The sequence below is a fragment of the Drosophila hydei genome, unplaced genomic scaffold (assembly GCF_003285905.1).
Source record: "Drosophila hydei strain 15085-1641.00,03,60 unplaced genomic scaffold, DhydRS2 tig00008124-arrow-arrow-pilon, whole genome shotgun sequence".
Classification (NCBI taxonomy): Eukaryota; Metazoa; Arthropoda; class Insecta; order Diptera; family Drosophilidae; genus Drosophila; species Drosophila hydei.
The window spans coordinates 1495126-1521779 of NW_022045834.1; the positions used below are offsets into that span (position 1 = coordinate 1495126).

Below are 26654 nucleotides of genomic sequence, written 5' to 3' on the forward strand. Positions count from 1 at the left end.
TATCTTCAGGCACAATTTATGCTTATTAGTTATGTTAAGTCCGAAAGACCTTTGGTGCCTAGCGGTAAAATCAAATTTTATTTTAGGTCATACATATTTAATTCTAAAGTCCAATTCTTTTAGAATACGAACGCGATCGTCAAATAAAAGAACATTCTAAACGTCACAAAATTAAGCTAAAAATTATTTATGAGAACTTCATGTCCTATTATTTTTTTTCGCGTGTCCTACATACTAAATATTTATGTATTTTGTTTTGAAATGGCCTAGAAGTAGTATTAAAATATCTTTAACGGGATTACAGCGGGTAAATATTAAATGACGTATAAAATACAGTATATATATTTTGTTTTAAATTTTTATTTCTTATTCTGTTTTGAATTAGTTTTGGCTTTGGACTTTCATCAAATGCTCATGACGAATGTCTTGCAAGCTTTAGTATTAAGATTTATTCTACATTTAAAGTGGAATTATATATCTCTTGATTATGTATTGCTTCACACCCAATCGATATTCATTGCTTGCGTTTTAAATTTGAAGTACATTTTGATAGTTGAGCTTAAAATTCCAATTAGCAACATATTTAAGTACAATTCTCACATTATAAAACTCTTAGCTCTATAGTCTACAATTATCGCACTCTTCATAGAGCTCATAGTTCAAGGCAAGCGCACAAGTTGCGTGAAGTCAAGCGAAGGTTGTGCTATTAATAATTTAGCTTAAAGAAATATAAATCATAGATTTGCAAATGATAATAATAATTTTGTTTTGGTTATTTCTCTTGCCAACATAATTAGCAGCGACTGGTTCAGAACGGTGAATCCCCCACGCAAACAATACACTAAATTTGTCTAATCGCGCTGCGCACCATTCTTCAGCTGTGCTAAGAACTGGCTTAAGCATCATTTGCATAGAGTCCAACAACTCATCGAACTCATCAAAATTCACAGCTGATTCTCGTAAAAAGAAAAAAATATGCAAAAATATTGATTGAACTTGTTCTGGAATCAGTCAACAATCCAACTGGATTTCGCAGTTGATCAAATATTGCATTATAGAAAAAATAAAACAAACCCAATTTAGTTATCACTCGACACTTTATTGCTTCTATTGTATTGCATACGAAAATAAACGTTGAGCTAAGTCCAAAAAAATGGCATTAGCTTCACAGATGACCCTGAGCTTTAATACAATTTTAACCTATAAAAAATCTCTTAAGGTCTACGTGATAAACACAAATAGGTATCTCCACAATAAAAAAAAACCCCGAAATATATAAATATATATTCATATATTAATAGTTGTATTTTTGAACCCATTTACATAATGTCGTTCACGCCCACTTAGTAATAAATAGCCGAACTACAATCAGAATCGGAATCGGTTAATAACTAGCCGAGTTATGCTAAAATATACATAGGTTAAGGGATTAACAGCTGCAGAAGCTGCTCCGCTGTTGACTTAACATGAGCTACACCTGTTATTTAACAACAACTCAGTATGTTAGTGTATCGCGGAAAATACTGTAAGATAACACCGAGCCACACTGTTAGTTAGCATAACAATGTTTATTAACATTTGTCCCAATATCTCTGCTACTGATTTCATCTGTTACACGGTTAGTTAACATTTCAATGTTAGTTTACATTTGTCCCTGCTGCTGATTTCGCCTGTGTGACGACTTTTTAGCCAATATTAATCCCTAATCGTGGCGCCTGCCTGCCCCTTGGGGGTATGCAATGAAATTTTTATTTCGATGATTTTTAATTTTGACTGAATTTTAATGAATATTTCCGTTCGTTTTCTTTTAAATTGAGCGACCGTTGATTATTTTTTGCATTTTAAATAAATGCCTACAAAAAAGGTTTTGTAGAGTGAAAACAGAGTTTAATATAAATATAATTTATTCATTTTTGTCTTAAAATTATACAATTGGAGGTTGAACAGTAGAAATAATATAATAACAGTAGAAATATTTTGGAAGCTGTAAGAAATTCAAGCACAAAGACTAAATTTGTTTGGAACTTGAAAGCTCTTGGTGCATTTTGTTGAGAAGTATCAACTTGAATGCTCAACAATTCAGAACTCTATATTATTATAGACAAAGATTATTTACATTCTCTTAAATATTGAACAATTTGTCTTAACATTCCAGTTACATTCTATATAATTTGATGTATAATATAGGTTTACAGAGAGTACAATTACAAAGAATTTAGAAACCGATACAATTGCTATACCATATGTATGTATATAGTCCAGAGTCATATAGTCTTTTGGATCTAGCCTAGTCAGGGCACATCCAATCGATTAGTTGAGAGCTGTAGCTCGCTTATGTCGGCTAATAAGTTAACTTTATACATGTACGATTTCGAAATGCAAAACCACTTGCAATTTGTTCTGACTTAGTTGCAATTGTGGTGCGACCTTGAGCCACATTATCTACACCACAACAAGTTGGCTTTGTTTGCTTCTGTACTTAACTGAACTCAGCGCAGCTCAGCTCAGCTCAACTCTCACCCAATGCAGAACAATTGACAATTTTTATAACGTTCGACTCGCATGCGATCAATAAGCGTGACTTTGTCCATTCTAAAAGTCATGTTACTCTATGCATATACATATATACTTATATATAATATCTTGTTTTGTATCTTGCAGATACTTTTTCTCCACGGTGCTGCAGTTCCAGCTATATCGCAGCATGTGCCGCGCCGCCGGCCAATATGTGCCCAACGATCCGCGAAAGCCGCTCCACAAATGCGACATCTATCGGCAGCCAGCCGCAGGCAATCTATTAAAGTAAGTGAAAAATAATTAATAAGTTAATTTTTAATTAATTAAGATTAATAGGAAATATTTAGATTAAATTAGAAGTGCTTATGCTCAGTGGAGTTTAGTTATAAAAAAGACTCTAGATAATATTTTAAAAAGTCAAATATTTTTATGGCCGTCGAGGGAAGTTCTTCAAATACAATTATATAATTATTATTATATCTTTTATTACATTTTAAAATTTGAAATTAATTCAAATAACGAATTTTCTTTTCTGATTCTCTCTTTCTCCCTCTCACTCTCTCCCTATCTCTCTCAGAGAACTGATGGCCAAGGGCGCTTCTCAGCCCTGGCAAGAGGTTCTGCAGGAGACGCTAGGCGAGGGCCGTCTGGATGGCAGTGCTCTGCGTGAATACTTTGCACCGCTTGAGGAATGGCTACGCCAGGAGGCGTTGCGCACCAATGAGTATGTGGGCTGGAACTACGATGGAGATTACTGCAAGCGCAGCATCGAGACAGCCGGACTTCAGATCTTTGGCGGCTATTACAATGGAGCAAGCAGCCAACTGTTCAGTCTGCTGTTACTTGGCCTGAGCAGCTGGCTGAGCTATTTTCTAATTTAAGTGAGCATGTCAATAAAATATATAAATGTATATATATACACATGTATATGAGTATATTTATATAGTATATATGTTTATTTCCGCTTTAAGTCAAGTCAAGCCGAGTTGAACTTGAAACGAAGCCAAAAACAATTGGAAAATAAAATGTGAACAAATGCAAACTAAAAAAAACTGTATTACAGGGGGTGGTGCTGGGGGCGTGGCAGCTGTGATGCGGGTCATTGGAACGCCAGTGTCGCACGCACATTGTCGCAGATGTTATTGCTTCATAATTGAATCAAATAATAAACATAAAAATCATTTTTTCTCTCTCTTAACTCAACTGGTTTTTTGTTTTTGTAAATTTGATTTAATAAATTGCAAGCCACAAGAAACAGCAACAACAACAACAACAATAATAATAACAACTGCAACTGCAACTTCAGTGTAAACAAGATAATCAACGCCGGGTCGCTTTCGGGGCGTGGCGTGACCACAGATGGGGGCTAGGGGCCTGCTCACAGCTCAGTGTCAGCTTTGTTCTCAAAGTTTGTCTAAGAAATCAGACACTTGAGTTAAGTGAGCGTTGTTTTCGCTGTCTATAAGCGAAGGGGGGCGTTCAAGTGGGTGCGGCTGGAGGCGTGCTGCAGTTTGTTTACAAAACCCATTACAATCAATGAGCAAAGCTGGGAGTCTGTGTGGGAGTTGTCGTGGCAAGTGCCATAAAGGATTAGTCTACGGAGATGATGACACAAACCAATGAAACTTAGTAGCAATTTTCCAAACTAAAATGTTTTAGTTTAAAAGGAGGGGCTTGTTATAAGAGCACGACAGAACTTAGTTACTTCAGCAAGAGACTATACTTTGACTAATTTGTATTAAGCGGGGAATTCGAATCTGAAATCTGAATCAAAATAAAACTAAATTAAATTAAAGAAGACAAACAGAGTTCAATTTAAGATAGAGGGAAATAGGGAAGTTTATATATGCAGATACATTGACGACATATGTGTTGATAAATTAAATTGTCATCATCATCAAATTGGGCCAACAAATAATTATTTTGCATTAGAAGATCTCACCAAGATTAAAATAAAGAGATTTCTAAAGTTAGGTTTGAACACTGCGTCATTCGCTCAGGACAATTATTATATTATATCGTATTATATTATATTGTATTACATTATATTATATTATAATTTAGTATATTATATATTATATATTTTATATTTTATATTTACTGTGCATCAGAGACAAATGAGTAATTAAAAAAAAAAATGAGTAAAAAAACAAAACAAACATTCAATAGCAAGCTCATTTGATAATAGTTCTTCTATTGAAGCTCTATATTTATTATTCTATTTGCTTCAATTTGTTAAGGCAGAGTCCCAATTCGTTCTCAGGTTGCTATTTGTTACCTGATGTTATATAAATATTTTTCTGGTTCAATTACAAGAAGTTTCAAACATGAAGAAATATATAAAGTACAAATTTGAAATTTTACCCACAAACTCAAGTTTTTTCTCAATTTAGACACAAATCTTATTTTTACTTAAATGAAATTTGTACGTTAATTTATGCATTCTCCCACGTTCCGTCAACTGTCGCCGCTTTTCAACAGAAAAGCGCAAATAACAAAAACAAAAAGCGCGTTTGCCTTGCTTAAACAGCAGCAACAACAACAACGACAACAACAAGCGACAGCATGTTAAGGACATTATCAACATTTCAATTAGATGCAATCATCGTTAACGAGAGGGGCAGAGAGAAAGAGACAGACAACGAGAGGGAGAGCGAGAGAGAATTCAAGAGTTGATCGTGTGTAGAGTTGCAGTGTAGACTAGCATATGCAAGTGTGTGTGTGTGCGTGTGTCTGTGTGCCGCATTTCACTTTCATTGTAGAGTTCGAACTGTGTGCAGTGCGTACTTCCGCCCTGTCGCTTGTACGCCCCCACGACGCCCCGCTACGGCGCAACGGCCTTCATTAGCTCGACAAAAAGTGTCGTCGGCTTCGCCAATTTGCAATGACGACAATTTTATACACAAACTCTGATACAGAGACAGATGCATATACATATGTATGTATGTCTGTTTATGTGTCTGTACATATATATGTTTTCCCCATTTGTTTACTGTTTCACTGATTTTGGAGAAGGAACACGCGACCAGACGTGCTATTGAATCGCAGCCAACGGGAAAAACAACAGTCACTACGAGAGTCGCGTTCCAAGCGCACACGCAACGCAAATCGAGCGGAAAGATTCTGATTTAAGAACAAACAAAATCTCTTTGAAAGTTAAAGAAAGTTCGAGCATCATAATAAGCCAAAGAATTCGTGCAACTAATCAATCACAAGACTTAGAGAAATGAAACGCTAAAATAGTTTTAACTCTTTTAAGAACTTTTGATATAAAGGAACTGAAGACTTAATATAATAAATAGTAAAAATGTAAAAAATTTATTGTGTAGAAAACAGTTTAACAAATTTAATTACAAAAAAAGTAATTCAAAATATATAAAAACAAAAATATATATTTTAAATTGTAAAAAAATATAAAATGAACAAAACACGATAATATATTTAAGAAAATAATTGAAAATAAATTAAAAATACTATACATATAAAATAAAAATATAAAAATAAAATCTAATTCATTGGAAAAATAAAAATAAATAAATTGGTTAAAAAAAATAAAAATTTTTCTTAATAAAAAATGGTAACAAATATTAAAAATAAATAATAAATCAAAGTATAAATATACCATTTATTACGAATGCCAAAAAATATATAATACGTTTTTTAAGAAAATATTTAAGCAAAAAGTAAATTTAAAATAATATAAGAAAATATTTCTGACTCCAGCAATTAAAGTCTACAAATAAGCAAGGAAATTAAAAAAAGAAATTCCAAAAATAATAGTAGAAAACATGAAGCTGCCGCAAGTGTGTTGCAACTTGCGGCTTCCACTGCTGCCATTGCTGTTGCTGCTGCTGCTGCTGTTGCAAGTTGTCGCCAGCGACAGCCAAAACAATAGCCTCCGGGTGAATACTTACCTCAAGGATGTGAATGCAACGGTCATGGCGTTGCCCTCAATACAGAGCGCGGGCAACATTTGTACGCGCGAGGAGCCATACGAGGAGCTGTTGCAGGTGCCCGAGGTGCAGCCGGTTCGGGTGCGCACGTCCACCTGGTGCCTGGAGATACCGCCGCGATGCCCCTCCTACAAGACGGAAATGCGCGAGGTGATGAAGGTGCAGGTGAGTCCAGGTGTCTGCCAAATCTCCGAAATTCGACTGGCCAACTGGCCAAGTGGCGACTGCCGGCTCTGCCTTTAGCGGGCAGCGTTTGCGGCTTTCCGATTGCGTCATCGTGTCTTTGGCCACATGCCCCCTAAACCTGATTCCATTTGCCACAAATGTTAACCAGGAAGCCGCGCAACTAGCCGTGTTCCATAAATTGCCATTAGCTTCGGCCCCACACTAAATGGGTTCTGTCAAATAAAATGCATACAGCAGTGACAAGAGTTGCGCAAGCGCTTAAAGTGTTTGCGGCACACAGAAGAACGGAAGTCGCAGCTGTGCAGCAAGCACAATCATTGTGCTACCTGAACCGGTTTTGACCCAAGTGCCAAGCACAGTTAATGTCCTTGGTTGTAAACGTTACTGTATGAACTTATGGGCTGGTGCGTCGTATACGTGATAATTGATCATTTTTTGCAACTGAACTGTGAATGCTCTAAGAAAAATACGTATATATATATATATATATATATATATATATATATATATATATATATATATATATATATATATATATATTATATTGTATGTTGTTCAGATATTCTATATATTTAAATAATCTATATATAGATATTTGTATATATTTATATATTTTTATAATTTTCTTTACTGCTTTGATTTACGATATACGCTACAATTTACGATATTAGTGTCAGCTTATAGTTTCTAATATCAGCTTATATACCAACATATATTTTCTTAACATAGATAATATAATATATATGTACTCAATATACTACTTATGATAAATTCGCTCGCTCCCAATAGCATATCAACTCTTAACACTTACGATATATATTCTCAAGTTAGGCTGATAAATATTATATATCATATCTTACAGACCAGATACTGTATTAAAAACTATTAAAATAAAGACACATAAATATGGCCTAATCAAAAGCAATTAGTTTACCGCAAGTCCATGTTGCACAAAGAGTATTCCACTTAACACACGCTTAACTAAATACATATAAAAATAAATATTTTCGCTGTGATTAAAACTAAAAAAATTAAAGCGAAAAAAGCGCGAAAAATCGAGAAAAACAAGTAGCTACCAAATATGAGCAGAATCCGGTTGCCTGCTTTAGAGAGCTGGAGAAGGGGAGTAGGAGCTTGGGGCGTTCGCCTAATCAGGCTCGGCTGGTTATATTTGCTTAGTTTTTAGCCAAAATAATTATGTCATGGTGTCAGTGATGGAAAGTGTAAATGAAAAGCAAAATATGCAGCGCAGCGCAGCTAGAGAGTCCGGGCTATACTCCACTGATTCAGTTGCTGCTGCTGTTGCTGCAGTTGACGCTAAAGCTGTTGACACACTTTCAATTGCATCACAACGCTAACGCTCGTTCCGACTGACCATAAGATGCAGCCAGTTTTGGTTTAGTTTACAATTTCAACTCTAATTATGTGTGCACAGGCGTGCGTGTGTCTGAGTGTGCCTGTCTGCGACTTGTTGCAAATTAATTTCATAATTTAACTATTTTAAATTTCAACATGTGACTTGAAGAAACTAAGCTAAATCTAATTAAAATAAGTCTGTATTTGATATGAGAAATTCGAGGTATTTATTCTATGAAAGAATTATAGTTAAGGTATAAAGTTCATAGTAGATGAAGTAGGAGCTATGTGAGTTAAAATTATATTATTCAGAGTCTGTATAAATATTTGAAGATCTTAGCTCTTATGAAAGCTTAGTTTAATTAGACGCATATGACACTTTTTGCGATAATAAAATAAAGTTTTTTTGTCTTAAATTCATATAGAATCCTAGAAATGTACTCCAAATTAATGCTATAGAAACTGCATAAAAAATTTGAAAACCTTAACAACTGTAGAATCTGAGTTCAGTCAGGCAGTTATTTGTTATGGAATATTTGCGAGCTAAGAAGAAGAGCGAAGAAAGCTCATGCAGGCCAAATTGCAGAAGTCAATAAATGATGTAAGCTCACATAACATAGACAACTGAGAAGAGACTTGTTGGATCTATATAAATATTCGTTTTCTAAGTAAGCTGCTTCACAATTTTTTGGACTAGCAGCAATTGAAGACAGTCCAAAATGGACTTTGGCAAAGATACCTACACATATAGATGTATATAGTTGCTAATTGCCAATTGCGTTTAATTAATTAACATGAAAAAAAAATCACTGTGGACTGCCAAAAAGCCATTTAAGAGATGTGAGACGATGAGAAACTAGTTTCAGAGAGAGAAATACATATAAAGATTAGTTAGGTTTGGCCAAGTGCCGAAAGATTTTCACAAACACACAAAAAAACCAAGTTAATTATGTAAACTTAAATGAAAAGTAGGCGCCACAATGATTGATGCGAATCTGACAGCTGACAGTTAGTTAGTGGGGCGGGCGGGTGTTTAGAGCTTGGAAGCTCTACGAGTTGTGGCCGCAACATGAGCTCTGGCATATGTAAAAATTTATTGCTCAATCTCAATATGTATTCAATTACACAGGCAAGTGCGACACGCATGAGCGGTACGCACTCAGTGGGGGGACAATTCGAGGAAAGGCTGCGCTTAATTATGCCTACAATGGAGCTGAAAGAACGCGCCGTATTCGTAATAACTGTGTTTATATTAAAATTTCCGCCTTATTAATTTATGCTGAACACACAGATACAGATGCAGATAATGTTTGATCAGCGGAGGGAGAGAGAACAATGCGTAAGTTCGCTCCGGAATTTTGACTGAATGAATGAACTGTGCGAATGCTTCGGGACACTCAGCAAATGATTGTGAGAAGCGCTGCGGATTATTCAATTAAGTTGTCAACTCAAGGGGCGTGTGTGTGGGCGTGGTCTTGTGTGCATTGCTCAGATTTAACATAATCAGCACTTACGCCTTTTGTAACTGCCCTGAAACGCGCAGCAGAATTACAAAGTTCAACGAGTTGACATTGAGTGTCTGTCGGTGCAAGAAGATTTACTTAACGAATAATTTATTAAAGATCAGAGTCCAAAAATACAAAATGTTGAATATGATTTGTTGAGTGAATAAAGTGTGATTATTGCAAGATGTAAGCATGTCGAGTTACAGGCATCGTGGAGCATTTCATTAAATTAGAATTAATTTGTAAAAAACGTTAAGTATTAGAAAAGGAGTTTAAATTCCAAAATATGCGGGAAAGAATATTATATAATTATTAGAAAAATAAAATGGAGAATCTAGACTGATCTGATATACATATATTGATATATTATTATTATACATTTTTTGGTTGAGTAAAGCATATTATAATAGAGTTGAGTAAGCTGATTATATAAGGTATGCATATAGCTTTAAAATACTATCTCAGCTATGGTATTCATACGTTTACAAGGATGCAGGTCCTGCCCCACGTAGAAAACTCATTTACTGCACCATTAAATAGCATAGCATATATACACAATTTTTATAACCTACAGCCAGTATGATATATAATATCATATAGTATCATAAGCAGCATAGTGCTGCATAGAACACAGTACAGTATAGTATATAGAGTAGGAAAATTATAGTCAGCTTATGTCTTCTGACAGTAACTTTTCGTACATTAAAAACTCCATTTGTTTAAGAGCTTAGCATATTATAGAGCTGAATATTTGATAAGAAAAATTTATGGAATACTTTTAGGCACCACTGAAATCTCTAATAATTATGCTGAAATTAAGGCTGGATGTATATTCCGTTTATCCATAAACTAATACAATTTAAATGTATATATATATGAGAGATAATTCACATTTTACCACTTATACAAATTTATATTTTATTTATTTATTTATTTATTTATTATACATATATATAAAGTAAAGAATATACTCTGCTGTTTTATATTCCTTTCAACCTGTTAATTCAAGCTTACATTTTGGCAATAACAATATATTTTGATTAGATATTTAATAATATATACGCATTATTAATATATTATAATATTAATATAATATTCAACATTTCCCTTTAGAGCTTAAATATCGTAGGATCTGCTATTCCTTAACTTGCAAATGAGTAAGGCAAAAATTATGACAATTGTTAGGATAACAAGAACAATAATTATTTCCCATAATCTGTGTGGTGGTTTTGGTGGCTTAGGTCGTTGAGTGGTTGTGGTTGGGGGCTTGGGAGTGGTGTTGGTTGTGGTTGAAGAAGCTGCATCTGTTGTGAAATCCGTTGTGTCTGATCCAGAATCTGTAGTCTCGGTTAAATGGGTTGAGCTAGACGCCGAACTTTCGGATGTATATGACATTAGATCAAACTCTATGCCGAATAGGTCAAAATCTTCAATGACGGCAGCATTCACCAACAACAGCAAGCAACTGCAACACAGTAGAGTCGACAACTTAAGACGTTGCATTTTTTATATTGAATTTTATAATTTTATATTTGTAGAATATAAATAAATTTCTTTAAGTGCTGCTCTTTTGCAAGCGCATTGCGAACTAAGCGACAGGCTAAAAACTTTGCCAAAGCCACACAAATTTGTAACCCTAACAGGAAGCGGTATTTGATAATATTCTTATATTTTCACATATACTCATAAATATATGTATTCAATCTATTCATAAAAACGTTGTGGGTTTTTGAGCGTATCATATTATAAGAATATAGAATATGATAGCAATGTCGAGAGTTTGAGCTTTCGTTCAGAAGCAGAACTTATCTCTATTGCTTATTATACCCGTTCATAATGTTAAGAGAGTATATTTTATTTATGTAATGTACGTCTTGCTGTCCATTCTCATAAGTGTGAATTATGGAGTCAAGGGCGTGGCAAGAAGGACTATTTAGTGACTGGTTTAAGAAATATTATGTTTTCAATGCTGTTAGAGGCGTGGCAGGTCGTCATATATATATTTCTAGTTATATATATACTCCTTTGGATAAATATATATATATATATTTGTGGCGTTCTGTTGACCTTCTCCACAGAAAATACGGCCAATCAAATTTTCGATTTATTTTTTCCATATTTTCGATTTTGCAATAAATATTGAGTATTTGGAAAGAGTATTATGTAGTCGATCATGACCGTTGGCTAAGTTCTTACTTGCTTCACTTCAAGAACTTGAACTACATTTGATTTCAGTGGTTTAGCTCATTTTATTTTATTTTATATTTATTATATAAACATATAATAAATAATTTTATATTTCGGTATCTCAAGTGATTCATATTTTATTCAAGAAACAAATAGAAAACTCTCTTGGCTCAGATTTATTTATATAAATGATAAACTACTTAAAATAAGCTCAACTTTTTAGTTTATTTTCAATGTCAACTCACTCATTCTCTCTCAAAAAAATTTCTCTTGCTCTTTCAGAGACTGAACAAAACGCGTACGGTTCGCTTTTGCTGTCAAGGCTATGAGGGCAATCTTTCGGACAGCCAGGCCAGCTGCCGTCCCATTTGTCGCGGCGGCTGTGGGCGTGGCAATTGCCTTATGCCCGATATATGCAGCTGCGAGGAGGGCTACACCGGCAAGCACTGCACGCAGCGTGAGTAGAGCTGAGGAAGAGTGCCTCTGACTGAGATGCCATTCAGTTCACGTTCTCCCTTTCTAGGCTGTGATCACGATCGCTGGGGCCTCGACTGCAAGAACTCATGCCAGTGCCAAAATGATGCCGTATGTGATAATAAATCAGGAGGTTGCCATTGCATAGCCGGCTGGGCTGGTCAGCTGTAAGTTAATGCAAAACTTGGCTTTAATTTGTGATTAACTTCAATTAATAAGAAAATATTTTTTCTTTGAGTGTAGTCTGAATTAATTTTACATTATTTCAGCTGCGAGCAGCCGTGTCCACCGGGCACACATGGCGTCATGTGCCGCAAAGTCTGCGAGTGCCCAGAGAAACGCTGCCATCCACAGACGGGCGAGTGTCTGGGCCCGGAAAGCTTAGAAGCCGTCAACGTCAATCATGTTGTGCTGGAGACAATCAACTCGACCATGGCGAACCTAACACACAATATAAACAACATTGCCAAGCGCATTGGCAGCATGTCTGAGAGCAGTCACGTTCAGGTGACGCCCAGTGCTTTGCCGGAGGTCATATTGATCAAACAGCCCGTGCAGGAGGCAGCGCACACGCCCAAGATCATCTTGCACGAGTCCAGCAATGCTCTGCTCGAGAACTTGCATACAGCTGCAGCAGCGGGTGTGCCCACGCCAGAGGTCATCCATGTAATCACAAGTTCTGGCGGCGTCGGGGGCAGCCAGGATCGGGCACCGCAACTGAATTTGGCTGGCTTTGCGGCCGGAGAGAGTAATCCGAGTCGCAGTGCTCACGATCACGACTCCAGCCTATTGAGCACTCTGATTGTCATGCTGCTCATGCTGATGATCGTCATCATATTGGGCTTCATCTACGTCTACAGGCGGCAGCATTTGCAGAAAGAGGCCGTCATCTACAATGCCAATGGCACGTTCAGCAACGCCCAGCCACATGGACATGTCACTCCGGAAGTGGTGATCAGTAGTGATACGGGGAAAATCTTTCATGGACCATTGCCAAAGCCGCCGGCCATCTTACCCACCAATCAAACCCAACCGAACGAGGGTATGTAAGTGTCGCCCCGCCTGTAAAGAGGGCGGTTCGTTAAGTAGCTTGATTCATGAAGTGGATTTTTGTGGAATATTTTCTAAATTAATATATTAATATTTTAATATTTATAAAAATATTATAATAATAGATTTAATTAATACTCAGCCATTTGTATAATATAATATTATAATTAGACTGAACTCAGTTCTTGTGCAACTCTCAGATCAAGCTATTTGTCGCATTAGCCACATGGTTAAACAAAACACGCTTATCGAACGATTCTTGCAGCATCTTTGCCTGATCTTTATGACACGCCCAGCAATAACTCTTCGATTACAACTCAGCCCTATGCCTATGCACGCAAGGAATCTCTGTATTCGGTCGTATCCCCCAAGTCGCGCAAAGGCAGCCTCGATTCGCATCTATACGATGAGATACGATATCATCAACAGCAGCAGCATCACCACCAGCACCACCATCAGTTGCAGCAGCAGCAGCAACAGCTACAACCACATTCACACCACTCATCTCAACCACATGCCTCGCAGCAGTCACGCTATCAGCATTCAACCACGGCAACTGCCTTTCTGGCACCACCGCAGCCACTGCGCCAGAGCAATGGACGGGTGCACCACCACCAGCACATATCCAGCACCACCAACAGCGGCTCACATGTTTCCCACTTGATCATTCCGCCACAAAACTCCAATTTCCTGCAGGTGCCCAGCCAGATTGGAACGCATAAAATTGCCCATTTGTAAATTTTACAGGCACAATTCCAATTTTACATAAGAATAAATAAAAATAAAAATAAAATAAATAAAAATAAAAATAAAATTATATTTCTATACCATTTGTATGTCTTACATAACTTAGAAAATAAAAGTAAAAAAGTAATATTCATATTTACTAGTTATATAAGCTGGATTTAATGGGAATACCAACAGCATGTCGCTTCCTACTGAATATTATGGCCATATAACTTTTACTTTTTATAAATTTGTATAATAAATATATAAATATGGAAATTATTGATCATTTTCTAATTAATGAAAATATTGAACTTCTTGAAGTGGATGCTTTAGATCTCTTGTGAGTTGTTGTATTGCTGCTGATCAACGGTGCTCAGTTCCTTGATCGTTGTGCCGGGTGCTATGAAATAGGTCAGTGTTATTATTGGTGTTAAGTGATGATCTGGATGTAGATGTTGTTGAAGATTTCAGTGGATGAAATTGTGTTAGTTGTTAAAGGTGTTGTTGAAGGTGTTGTTGAAGATATTGTAGAAGATTTCAGTGGATGAAATTGTAGAACATGTAGAAGATATTGTTGAAGATATGGGAGATGTTGTTGAAAATTGCAGTGTATAAAATTGTATAAGTTGTTGAAGGTGTTGTTGAAAATATTTCAGATGTTGTTGAAGATTTCAGTGGATGAAATTGTACAAGTTGTTGAAGGTGTTGTTGAAGGTGTTGTTGAAGATATTTTTTTGTAAGATTTCAGTGGATGAAATTGTAGAACTTGTTGAAGATACTGCTGAAGATATTGGAGATGTTGTTGAAAGTTTCAGTGGGTGAAATTGTATTAGTTGTTAAAGGTATTGTTGAAGGTGTTGTTGAAGATATTGTAGAAGATTTCAGTGGATGAAATTGTAGAAGTTGTTAAAGATATTGTTGAAGATATTGGAGATGTTGAAAATTTTAGTGGATGAAATTGTAGAAGTTGTTGAAGGTGTTGTTGAAAATATTGCAGATGTTGAAGATTCCGTTGTAGACTCAGTCGTAGGTTCAATTGTTGAAGATATTGTTGAACATTAAGTTGTAGTAGATAATGTTGAAGATTGGGATATTGTGGATGAAATTGTAGAAGTCCTTGAAGGTGTTGTTGAAAATATTTTTGAAGAGGTAGTTGAGGATATTAATGAATATTAGGTTGTTCTAGTTGTTGTTGAAGATTGTGATATTGTGGATAAATTTGTAGAAGTTGTTGTTGAAGAAATTGTTGTAGATATTGCGGTTGACTTTGGTTCAAGAATTTCAATTTCCGGAGCTCTAGGTTCAGCTGTGGTAGGTTAAGTAAAAGGTAAGTTGCAACCCTAAAAACAATTTAACCAAACACAAATATATTCTGTATATAATATAATATAATAACGATTGAAGTCTTACGAGTTGTTTAAACTTTAAGTAGGAATATTACATGGAACGAAATAGCAACGAACAAACTAAATTATTCTGAGCTTATTCGGAGCTTATTATAATTAAATATTTAACAATTAAAAAGATTATATAAATTATTTTTATGGTTTGTTGTGCTTCTTCTAAATCTCGCGTTTGGGGGTGCGAACGCCACAGCGTCGCCTCCTGACCTTGCACAGCATGAATCCGCCGAAACCCACAATGCAACCCACCAGCAAAATAATTGCAGCGATTGCCCAAGCACTCATGCCAGCCTTTTCTGGTTTAGGTTTTGGTTTGGCTGTAGTTGAGGGTTTGGATGTTGTGGTGGTAGTGCTGGTGGTGCTCTTAGTGTTAGTGGTGCTCTCAGTTATGACGGGGCTCTCGGTGCTGGTGGGGCTCTCGGTAGTGGTGGTGCTCTCAGTAGTAGTGGTGCTCTGGGTGCTGGTGGTGCTCTCAGTAGTAGTGGTGCTCTGGGTGCTGGTGGTGCTCTCGGTACTGGTGGGGCTCTCGGTGCTGGTGGTGCTCTCTGTGCTTGTGGTGCTCTCGGTGCTGGAGGTGCTCTCGGCGCTGGTGGTGTTGCTATCGCTAACAGGCTTGATACAGTCAGCATACTCAGCATATTCCTCCTTGCAAACGCACTGGCTGTTAAAGCACCTTTTATTTTCGGCACAACCTTCTGGACAAGCGCTCTCAATGCAGTCCTTGCTGTCAATGAACTCCTTGTAGAATCCTAGTTTACAAACGCATTTTCCATTCGGGCATTCGGTATTTAAGCCGCAGTCCTCGGGGCACTTCGCAGTCTCGTCCACAGCTGGTTTGGTGCAGTTAACAACGCCCCCCTCACTAAAATTGTCATAGTCTTCCTCGCAAACGCATAGGCTGTTGAGGCACTTTTGATTTGGCCCACATACCGGGACACATTCACTACTATCGGAGGTTTCTGTAGCTGTGACTTTAGTCTCTTGTTCTGGCCTAGCACTGGCAATACCCAGAGACACAACCAGCAGGCAACTAGCCAGCAAATAGTTCCACGACTTCATTTCCAAAATTAATTTGATTGCTTTGCGCCCCAAGTTAAACTGAAGAACTAAATAGGAATCGATCAGCGCATTGCCTTTATATGCAGAAAGCGAGTGCAAATATCGGGTACTTCATGCTTGATTCAGATTTGTGGTGATTATAAAATTATATGCAAATAGGGGACCGCAGTAACACCTATCGAGCGAATGATTCAGATTAACATTAAAAGTATATATTTAATTTTATAATATTTTAATATGGCACATACATATGAGGGGCAATTTAAACAATTTAAATATGCTAAATACAGTGATAGACTGATAAGGCACTGCAACCCGCAAAGCCTTTGAGGCGACTGAATAGAGTTGATTTTACTAACACGATTAGCTAACCATTAAGTCTCCCTCATAATATGCGAATATTGTAATATTAGTTGTAAATGTAATTGTTTTATTGTTAATTAAATTCTTATTCCATATAGAATGAGGCTTATAAGGTATCATGATATATCATGTTGTGTTGTTACGATACTTTTTTGGAAAATAAATAAATAAAAAAAGTTAAAAGTAAATAAAAGCAACAAAAAAAAATAAATAAATAAAAAAATTAAAAAAAGACGAATAATAAAAAATTTAAAGAATGGAATAAAATAAATAAATAGGCTACATATATTTAAGGTCCAAATTGCTTGCCGTACAGCTCATTCGAAATGATTCTTTTCCGTGAATTAAGCTTAGCTTTGCTTTAATAAATGAAGCTTGATATCGATTTTAATCGATTTCATAAAAATTTTTATATGATATCGTTGTTTTTTCAAGTCTCAAAATCCATTTAACATACGGACCAACGGGCAAACGGACGAATCGCCTCGCCTGTCTAACATTAGCAGTAAATTAATTCATAGGCACAGAACGACCACAGCAATCTATACATGAATCATTTCATATATGAATAAATACAGATTCTAAAAATTAATTGATATAATTAAAATGGACTTAGTCGACTCACAGCTTTCATATGTTATATTAATGTGGCTAGATTACTTGGCCAACTTTATGATAAAAGATGGCAGCTTAACAAATTATTTCAAATTTTTATCAAAGTGAAAAGAATCGAATTAGAGGAGTGAAAAGTTATCGATCATGATTAAAAAATGGACTATTTTAAACTCGAATGAATAATATATTATATTCAGGTATTTTGATTACAAGTATTATATAGAATATTTATTATAGTCCAGTTGCTCTGCACATGGAACTATACTAAAGCCAAGAGCTATCATCTGTCTTTACCTCCCTCTCCCTCTACCTCCCTTTTATTAGCTCATCGAATGTTGATAAAGTTTAGAGCTGAATCTTAGGATTAGCTCTGGCTTCTGTTGCTTTATAGTTTATTTATAGTTATCGCAGCGTGGCCTCTCGCTCCCTTAACAGACTCACTAAGAGTCTCTCTCTCTCACTCTTTTTCTCATGACAGCCGATAAGGCGCTCAATCTGAATCACCGTGCTCATTCGCTTCAGGAAGCTGTATAAGTAAACAACACGAGAAATGCACTGCATATGGAATGTTGTGCGGCCTCAGCTGCTGCTGCTGTTGCTGCTGCTGCTGGGACTGACAGCGGGATCAGAGCTATACGGCGATATACACACAGCACTTGAATTTGAGTCACTCAGTCAAACGCAGCATAATCTGTGTCAGCGCGAGCTGCCGTAAGTAGGGCAAACAGTGTTGCCAGACTAAGTAAAAAAACCAAAATATTGTCGTAGTGCCATCTTCTTTCAGACTCAGAAGCATCAGCCGGTGCGTGGCAATGGTTCCAGCATCTATTTCCAACGCATCGAACAGTGCTGCGCTGGCTATCGAACAGATCCGTATACGGGTCAATGTGTGCCGGATTGTGGGCTCACTACGCCGGACAATTGTCGCAATGGCTTTTGCCGTGCCTCGGGTCACTGCGAGTGCTTTCCGGAATTTGTGCGCAATGAGCAGGGCGCTTGCATACACACCTGTCCGATTGCCTGCCAGCATGGACGTTGCTATCTGAACGGCACGTGTGCCTGCCTGCCAGGCTATGTTCTTGATCCGGAGACCCGGCTCTTTTGTCGCGCCCGTTGCCCGAAGGGCTGTGGCACGCATGAGCAGTGCGTAGCACCAGATAAATGCGAGTGCTTGCCGGGCTATCGACACAGCTCAGAGCTAGGCTGCCAGCCCATCTGTGCGCCAGACTGCGGCTACGGGAAATGCGTGGCGCCCAACCAATGCGAATGCATTCCGGGCTTTATCAAGCGTCGACAGCGCAATGTCTGCGAGGCCGAATGCTATCTGTGCGTATCAACTGATCAACAGCAGTTCATCGACTACATTTCTTTAATCCGACAATCCCCATTCAATACAGACACTGCGAGAATGGTTTCTGTGAGTCCCGCTTCAAGTGCAATTGCCGTACGGGCTACCAGTATGATGTGAATACGACCAGCTGCCTGCCCGTGTGCCAGGATGAATGTGGCCATGGCAATGGGGTATGCATTGCTCCCGGCATCTGTCGCTGCTTCGAGGGCTACGAACTGCGAGGCAACAGCTGCGAGCCCAAGTGCGAGAGGTAGGTCTATCAATAATTGAATAACACTTAAACAATATGAGAGATATTCATAACTAATTCAATATATCTCTTTCCTAGTCAACTGTTTTGTAACTAGCTACAACCCCGTCTCTAATTATAATAAAGCAGGGAACATTCCTGACTGTTTTAATATTATTTCAATAAACTTCTAAAGTTTCGTCTAAAAATATTTTTGAATTCTTTTAATAAAAATTAATTTAAAAGTTTTTACAATAAGACTAAGCATTTTTTAGCTTAGTCACAGTTAGGAATTTGGATATAGACAAAAATATCATATATTAAATAAATATAAATATTACAATAACTACAATAATACAAAAAATATTTATTTAGTGACAAAATATTCAAATAAAAAAATTAGTTAGCGTATTTAAAAGTTTCATTAATATCTTTATAACCCATTCTTTGATTGTATAAAATATCTGAGCTTGTAAAAAACCTACAATCTTAAATATTTTTTATTCTAAATTTATGTTTATATATACGAATAAATTTATGAAACATTGAAAGGAACAACCAACTGATTTACCTATCACATCAAAATATCCCTATAATTTATAATAAACTGTCAAAGAATGAAGGTAATACCACAGAAATCCTTTACTACAAAAAATATTAAAAGAAGTCTTATTCATATAAATTAATAATCAAAGAAATTCTTTGAAAATTAGACTTTACGAAATAAATAGACTTAGAGGAAGGTCAAGTTCATAACTGAAATACGTATCGACTAATATTGTGTTTTTAATTAACTTGACATACTCAGTTATACCCTATAATTTATGTCTTTTAGCTCCTGCGGCTACTACGGCAAATGTCTGTCGCCCAATGTTTGCGGCTGTGTGCCAAATGAGCAGCACTGCCTGAATGGAAGCTGCGATGCCAACGGCCATTGCGAGTGTCCAGCTGGATGGACGCACTACGTCGGCCAGTGCCTGGAGCCACAGTACATTGAGCGAAAGCTGAGCAGCTTGCAGCTGCGCAAGGAGCTTGATGAAGATATAAAATACGAGTTTCATGCGCTAATCGGACGTTTGTTTAATTGGTCTTAGTTCTTAGATAACAAATTAAAAATTGGAATAAATTCACATAGACAAGTCCAATTGTTTAGACGGGCTGACAGCTCTGACGTCCCTTGATGCCGCTCTTGATGAAGCCTGGCTTGCAGATGCAGAAGTTGGGCGCACTGCAATAGCCATTGGGGCAGCCCTGCGGGCAATGCGGCTGGCAGAGATTTGGCCGATGCTCATCCAAGACATAGCCCAGTTTGCATTCGCATTTATTTTGTCCGATGCAGACGCCATTCAGGCACGGCGCATCACAGTGGGGCACACACTGTGCGCTCTTACGCTCCCAATCGTATCCCGGGGCACATTCACATGTATTGGGCGCAATGCAACGACCGTTCTTGCAGGGTCTGTTCCACAGGAGGAAGAAAAGAAGAGGAAGATAATGTCAATAGAATTTCATTGTGACTGTGACTGTGACTGTGACTGTGACTGTGACTGTGACTGTGACTGTGACTGTGACTGTGACTGTGACTGTGACTGTGACTGTGACTGTGACTGTGACTGTGACTGTGACTGTGACTGTGACGTGACTGTGACTGTGACTGTGACTGTGACTGTGACTGTGACTGTGACTGTGACTGTGACTGTGACTGTGACTGTGACTGTGACTGTGACTGTGACTGTGACTGTGACTGTGACTGTGACTGTGACTGTGACTGTGACTGTGACTGTGACTGTGACTGTGACTGTGACTGTGACTGTGACTGTGACTGTGACTGTGACTGTGACTGTGACTGTGACTGTGACTGTGACTGTGACTGTGACTGTGACTGTGACTGTGACTGTGACTGTGACTGTGACTGTGACTGTGACTGTGACTGTGACTGTGACTGTGACTGTGACTGTGACTGTGACTGTGACTGTGACTGTGACTGTGACTGTGACTGTGACTGTGACTGTGACTGTGACTGTGACTGTGACTGTGACTGTGACTGTGACTGTGACTGTGACTGTGACTGTGACTGTGACTGTGACTGTGACTGTGACTGTGACTGTGACTGTGACTGTGACTGTGACTGTGACTGTGACTGTGACTGTGACTGTGACTGTGACTGTGACTGTGACTGTGACTGTGACTGTGACTGTGACTGTGACTGTGACTGTGACTGTGACTGTGACTGTGACTGTGACTGTGACTGTGACTGTGACTGTGACTGTGACTGTGACTGTGACTGTGACTGTGACTGTGACTGTGACTGTGACTGTGACTGTGACTGTGACTGTGACTGTGACTGTGACTGTGACTGTGACTGTGACTGTGACTGTGACTGTGACTGTGACTGTGACTGTGACTGTGACTGTGACTGTGACTGTGACTGTGACTGTGACTGTGACTGTGACTGTGACTGTGACTGTGACTGTGACTGTGACTGTGACTGTGACTGTGACTGTGACTGTGACTGTGACTGTGACTGTGACTGTGACTGTGACTGTGACTGTGACTGTGACTGTGACTGTGACTGTGACTGTGACTGTGACTGTGACTGTGACTGTGACTGTGACTGCCTATTAATATTAAAATCAATCAATCGATACTTACTGGTCACAGATAGGTTCACAACGTCCCTCCACATTCTGGTAGCCCACATGACAGCTGCACTGCCCTGGCTTGATGCATTGTCCATTCTCGCAGTGGTCGCAGACAGGAGTACAACTGCCATCAGCGGCACGGCGATAGCCCTGAAGGCAATCGCATTTGTTGGGCGCCACACAGCGTCCATTGGCACAGCCTGGATTGCACTCTGGCTGGCAGTACTTGCGGCTAACCGGATCCAGTTTGTAGCCCTCGCGGCACCGGCATTCGTTCTGTTCATCGCACACTCCGTTGCCACAGCCCAGCGGGCAGGTAGAGATGCATTTACCCTCGTCCGTTCTCACATGTCCGGGCATACAAACGCAAGTATTGGGAGCTGTGCAAATACCATTGGGGCAATCGTCCACGCAGACGGGCTCGCAGCGTCTATAGATATGGGGATTGCGCTCGTAACCCTCACAGCAAACCTGAATCTGACTTAGATCTGGTGATGTGCCATTGCCAACATACTTTTCCCGCGAGCCATGCAACAAGGATGCAGTGCTGAACGAATTGAAAATATGCATGAATATAATAGGTATATTTTTATACCCTGATCCCATTAAAAATGGGAAATCAGGGTATAATGGTTTTGTGCAAATGTATGTAACAGGCAGAAGGAGGCGTGGCAGACCCCATAAAGTATATATATTCTTGATCAGGACGACAAGCCGAGTCGATTGAGCCCTGTCCGTCTGTCTGTCTGTCCGTCTGTCCGTCTGTCCGTCTGTCCGTCTGTCCGTATGTGTGAACGCGTGGATCTCAGCATCTATAAGAGCTAGAGACTTGAAATTTTTTTTGTAGGTCCGTGTATAGCACGCGCAGGTCAAGTTTATTTCAAATATTCGATAACTATTCGCATTTAATTGTTATCGAATAAAAACATTATTGAAATGCAGTAAATAAATTATATCTCGAACGTCTTAAGAGCTAGAGCCTCCAAATTTTGTATTTAGTCTTATGTATATTTTATGCAATTTTGATTTTTGTTGGATTTTGGATACCGGCTCCAAATTCCCCCAAATTCTTAGAATTTAAGTTAAGTTGGAACTAGGGCCATTATGTGAAGGCGTTTGCATCTCAACCAAGCCAATAGGATATGTAGATCATATGCTGAAAATTTCATTAAAATCCATTAAGTAAAACAGAAGTTATTAAACAAAACGTTTGGCCAATTTGCAAAAGCACATGTCAGCAGCGCCACGCGCACGCATTTTTCCTATGCGTGTGCACACATACATTCAAATGCGTGAATTCTTTTCTATTCCAAGAATTGAAATTGCGATTGAATTAAAGCTGAATATTAGCTGCTACTTATGTTCAAATTTGCAGCAGATCGAATAAGAAGGACAGCGGCTGCGTTGGTAGAGGCGCCGCTCGCATGCAGCTTGGTCCGGGTTCGAGTCCAGTGGAGATGAAATGTTTTTTATTGTTTTATTTTTAGTTATGAAGTGGCGGTGTTTGTAGTGTTTGTGAACGTTGCGCAAATAATCCGGGTTCGAATCCGGGTCTCGCAAAGTCGATTTTTATTTTTTTTCTTTTTTTTTTTTTAATACTCGATACAAACTACGGAAAATATTACAAAACTCAAAGGACTGGGATCAGGGTATCTCCTAGTCGGGCACCCCGACTAGAGCTTTCTTACTTGTTTTAAATTGATATATTTCATTTAAGTTAGGTTTAAAATTGTTCCGGTCAGGCATAAATCAGACTCTTCAATTAAGATCTAACAACATATCATTAAATTTATCATCATAATATTATAAATACCTAATACGCATGCTTCTTAAATAAAATTTAATAATATTTATGATGACAGATGATGATAAAAGCAATCAAGAAGTATTTTTTTACTTAAGGGTTACTTAATTTAAGTCTATCTAAATAGAATATATCCTATATTGCATTCAATTTCTGGTAAGCCTTTAAGATATATATATGAAACTGAATCTTATTTCAATAAGCCTCCAATCCTAATTATTTTTCTATGTCAACAATATACATATATAAGTATATATATATATATTTATATATTTTATATATTTATACATATATATGTTTTCCTCATTGCTCAAGGTCTCTGCGCTTGTTTTTCTTTAAATATCACATAAACAAATATAAGCGTAATAAGTATACAAATTCTATATCAAATGAAATTTGAAATCGCATTTCATTATCAGGCAAGTCAAGAGGATGTCGAGGTTATTAGTTCAATGTGTTCAATGCGCAGCTGCCCCATTTTCAATTACTCTAAGCTGCGCGACAATAATTTCGAGCTTATGCAAGGGGATTTTACGTTAGTTAACATTAAAGAGTTGCCTAAAATAAACGATTCTAATTGAATGAATATATTTATATTAATTATTAACATATCACATATATCACATATTAAATAATAATAATTAAATAAATAATATTTTCTTCTGTTCCAATCTTTCTTTCACATTAAGAACATGCTTTTCAGTCTATCCTGCTACTACTATAACTACAATTCTAATTTCAATAATTTCTTTACATATATATTCACTACGCCATTCCCCTGCCCCGTCCCTTATAGACTTACGGTACTTCCTTGTAGCATATGCCGCTGGCCATAGCCGAGCGGGTTTTGTTGATGAATAGCGCCGTCTCATCCAGCACCTGTGGAGCCCGATGCACCTGATTGAGCGATTGAACATAATGTCCTGAAGCTCCTTGATATGTCTCGGCGGGCACGAAATTGGCGTAGTTGCCGTAGCTGCTGTATTGAGTCTGGGTCTGGGTCTGGGTCTGGTACTGGGTTTGGTTGTACTCGCTGCTGGCATTGCTGGATAGCTGTAGATTGCCTGCAGCCTGTACCGGCTGACGGGTTTTGATGCCGGCCGTCTTAAACTGTGCTTGGCCACCACCGCAAAGCGAGAGCAGCAGCAGCACAGCAACTAGGCTGAACAACTGCAAAGATGAGCTCATGATCGGTGACGTCATTAGCTGAATGTCAAACTGTAGTAGATATAACTGGAGGAACTGCACACACGTCCGTTCTCTACGGCTGCTGCACTTTAACTAATCGCTAAGCAAAAAGTTTTCAAATTCTGTTTCAAATGCTTCGCAAATCGCCTCCAGCCGGCAAACTTTGATCCCCCTCCGACTTCCCTCTTAATCAGCAATACGCCTATCAATAACCTCGACGGCAACTCTCACATCTGGCTCTGGCTACACGTTATTGTTTTTGTTTTTATTTCATATTATTACTTTTGGAGAGAGTCACAACTCATGTTCGCAGCTTTTATTTATTTACTTGATTTATTTATGAATATACATACACTCATATTTTGTAGGTAGTTCTGAGAAATCAATTACTGATCTCAGCAAATGAGACAATCAATAAGCAAAACTGAGTGAGTGTTACCGACTGCCTAATACGCTGGGAACACTGCCATTATGATGATCATAGTTGAAGTTGTCGTAAGACCGTTATCCCAAAAGCAATAACCCTCAAACTGTAATGATCTAATCATGCATACATAAATTTGTATATGCGTGGCCGGCAGAGGGCGTTTAAATTAGAATAAGCCAATGTTTGTGTGCATATAGATTGCAATTAGCACGCCCTCTTGTGGTCAACTATCACAACACATTATCCGAAGTGAATTGAGCAAACTTATATATGTATACACATACGTACATATGCACACTCACACAGTAATCCAAAAGAAGAAAGCAATTTACATATATGCACATATAAATCAATTAGATCCAGTATAAACCATAAATTATAATAGTTGTTAATTAAATTAATTACTACATTCAAATATATATACCGGCAAGGCAACAACATCAGCTTCGATAATAAGATCCATACTGCACACTTCTCATCCAGCATCTATCGAAATTTAACAGACAAGCTTATTATCCACCATTCTCACTCCATCCACACATATTTACGTCACAAGGGAAGAATATTAGGAAAATTAAGTGAATTCTTAATACCATATAAATAAAATATATTTTATATAGAATTGCCAATCAGTCAGCTGATTATATGTGCTTTTGCACACGCAGACGAAGCAACCACTTAACACACAGACGCGCGCAAACTCAACTTTCCCCTTAGCATTTCTCCCTTTCTGCATTAAAAATATCAGCGGATTATCTATCTTCTCTTTTCACACTTTTTCCACAATCCACAATGTAAACAAGAGAATGCGAGAGTGGGTAAAAAGTGGTAGACAGAATAAACAGAATCTAGCTGCTTTTATATAAATAAATACCCCAAACATGTATATATATGATTGATGTTTAACAAAGTAATAATTAATTTGACAGCAGAACATTTATTATAATTTAAATATAATTAAAAGTTTAAGCTACTCCAATTCTCCGAAATGGTTATTTTTCTCATATGAAGTAGGTGTACACAGATGTTTTCACAAGTAGTGAATTAATTTCAGCCTTTACTAACTATTAGAAATGTTCGGTTTGGAATTGATTCCACTCACGCGAAACATACAACCGTGTAGCAAGGCAGACGAGCAAAGACTAGATCGTCATTTAATCTCTCGCTCATATGCATATCCGATGCACTAATACATGCACATTAACAATAATTCCCACGGCCACACTCTCAGCTCTCAGCTGCTTACAAGGGGATCTAACGGATAAGTCTTGCTGGCGTTAGTGTAATGGGAATGGGAATGTCCGCAGCAGCGGATAACTGAGTTATCTATCCCCTCGTTCTTTCCCCTCTATTGCCAGCAAATCAATCAAAACTACTCGATATTATCGAGTAGCATTGAGTAGAATATGGCGCTGGAATTGTGCATGTCTTTAGATTAAGATTTCAATGAATGACCAAATGGAATTTATTTTAATTGCAACAAACATTATTTTGTATTATTATCCGATTATTGGTTCAGGTTTTTCTCATTATTTGCGACACTGTCCCTCCCCCTCTGAATCTCTAAAATATCCTGGCCCACACTCACAGTTTCCTGGCGCGATGCATACACCGTT

At 37.8% G+C, this 26654-nt stretch overlaps 3 protein-coding genes across 4 annotated transcripts in view; 2 read left to right on the top strand and 1 right to left on the bottom strand.

Moving 5' to 3' along the window:
- LOC111600312 (angiotensin-converting enzyme) overlaps positions 1-3551 on the top strand; it is a 60684-nt gene extending 57133 nt beyond the window's left edge. For both annotated transcript variants that reach the window (XM_023316366.2, XM_030225183.1), the window contains 2 exons: positions 2662-2802; positions 3095-3551. In XM_023316366.2, coding sequence (XP_023172134.2) covers positions 2662-2802; positions 3095-3398 — 445 coding nt within the window. In that variant the 3' untranslated portion in view covers positions 3399-3551. The remainder of the gene's footprint in view (positions 1-2661; positions 2803-3094) is intronic.
- Positions 3552-6292: 2741 nt separating this feature from the next.
- LOC111600333 lies at positions 6293-20071 on the top strand. Its single transcript, XM_030225172.1, has 10 exons — positions 6293-6635; positions 11987-12161; positions 12228-12345; positions 12448-13220; positions 13494-13962; positions 15747-15949; positions 17946-18108; positions 18166-18723; positions 18795-18998; positions 19813-20071. The coding sequence occupies exons 1-10, from the start codon at positions 6306-6308 to the stop codon at positions 20069-20071; spliced, it is 3252 nt and encodes a 1083-aa protein (XP_030081032.1). The 5' UTR covers positions 6293-6305.
- A 41-nt stretch (positions 20072-20112) lies between these two features.
- Positions 20113-24711, bottom strand: LOC115483398 (delta-like protein C). The gene is made up of 3 exons (XM_030225187.1): positions 24226-24711; positions 21630-22166; positions 20113-20436 (listed from the first exon to the last, which is right to left on the bottom strand). Exons 1-3 carry the CDS (start codon positions 24624-24626, stop codon positions 20127-20129), a joined length of 1248 nt encoding a protein of 415 aa, XP_030081047.1. The 5' UTR covers positions 24627-24711; the 3' UTR covers positions 20113-20126.
- Between the last annotated feature and the right edge of the window lie 1943 nt (positions 24712-26654).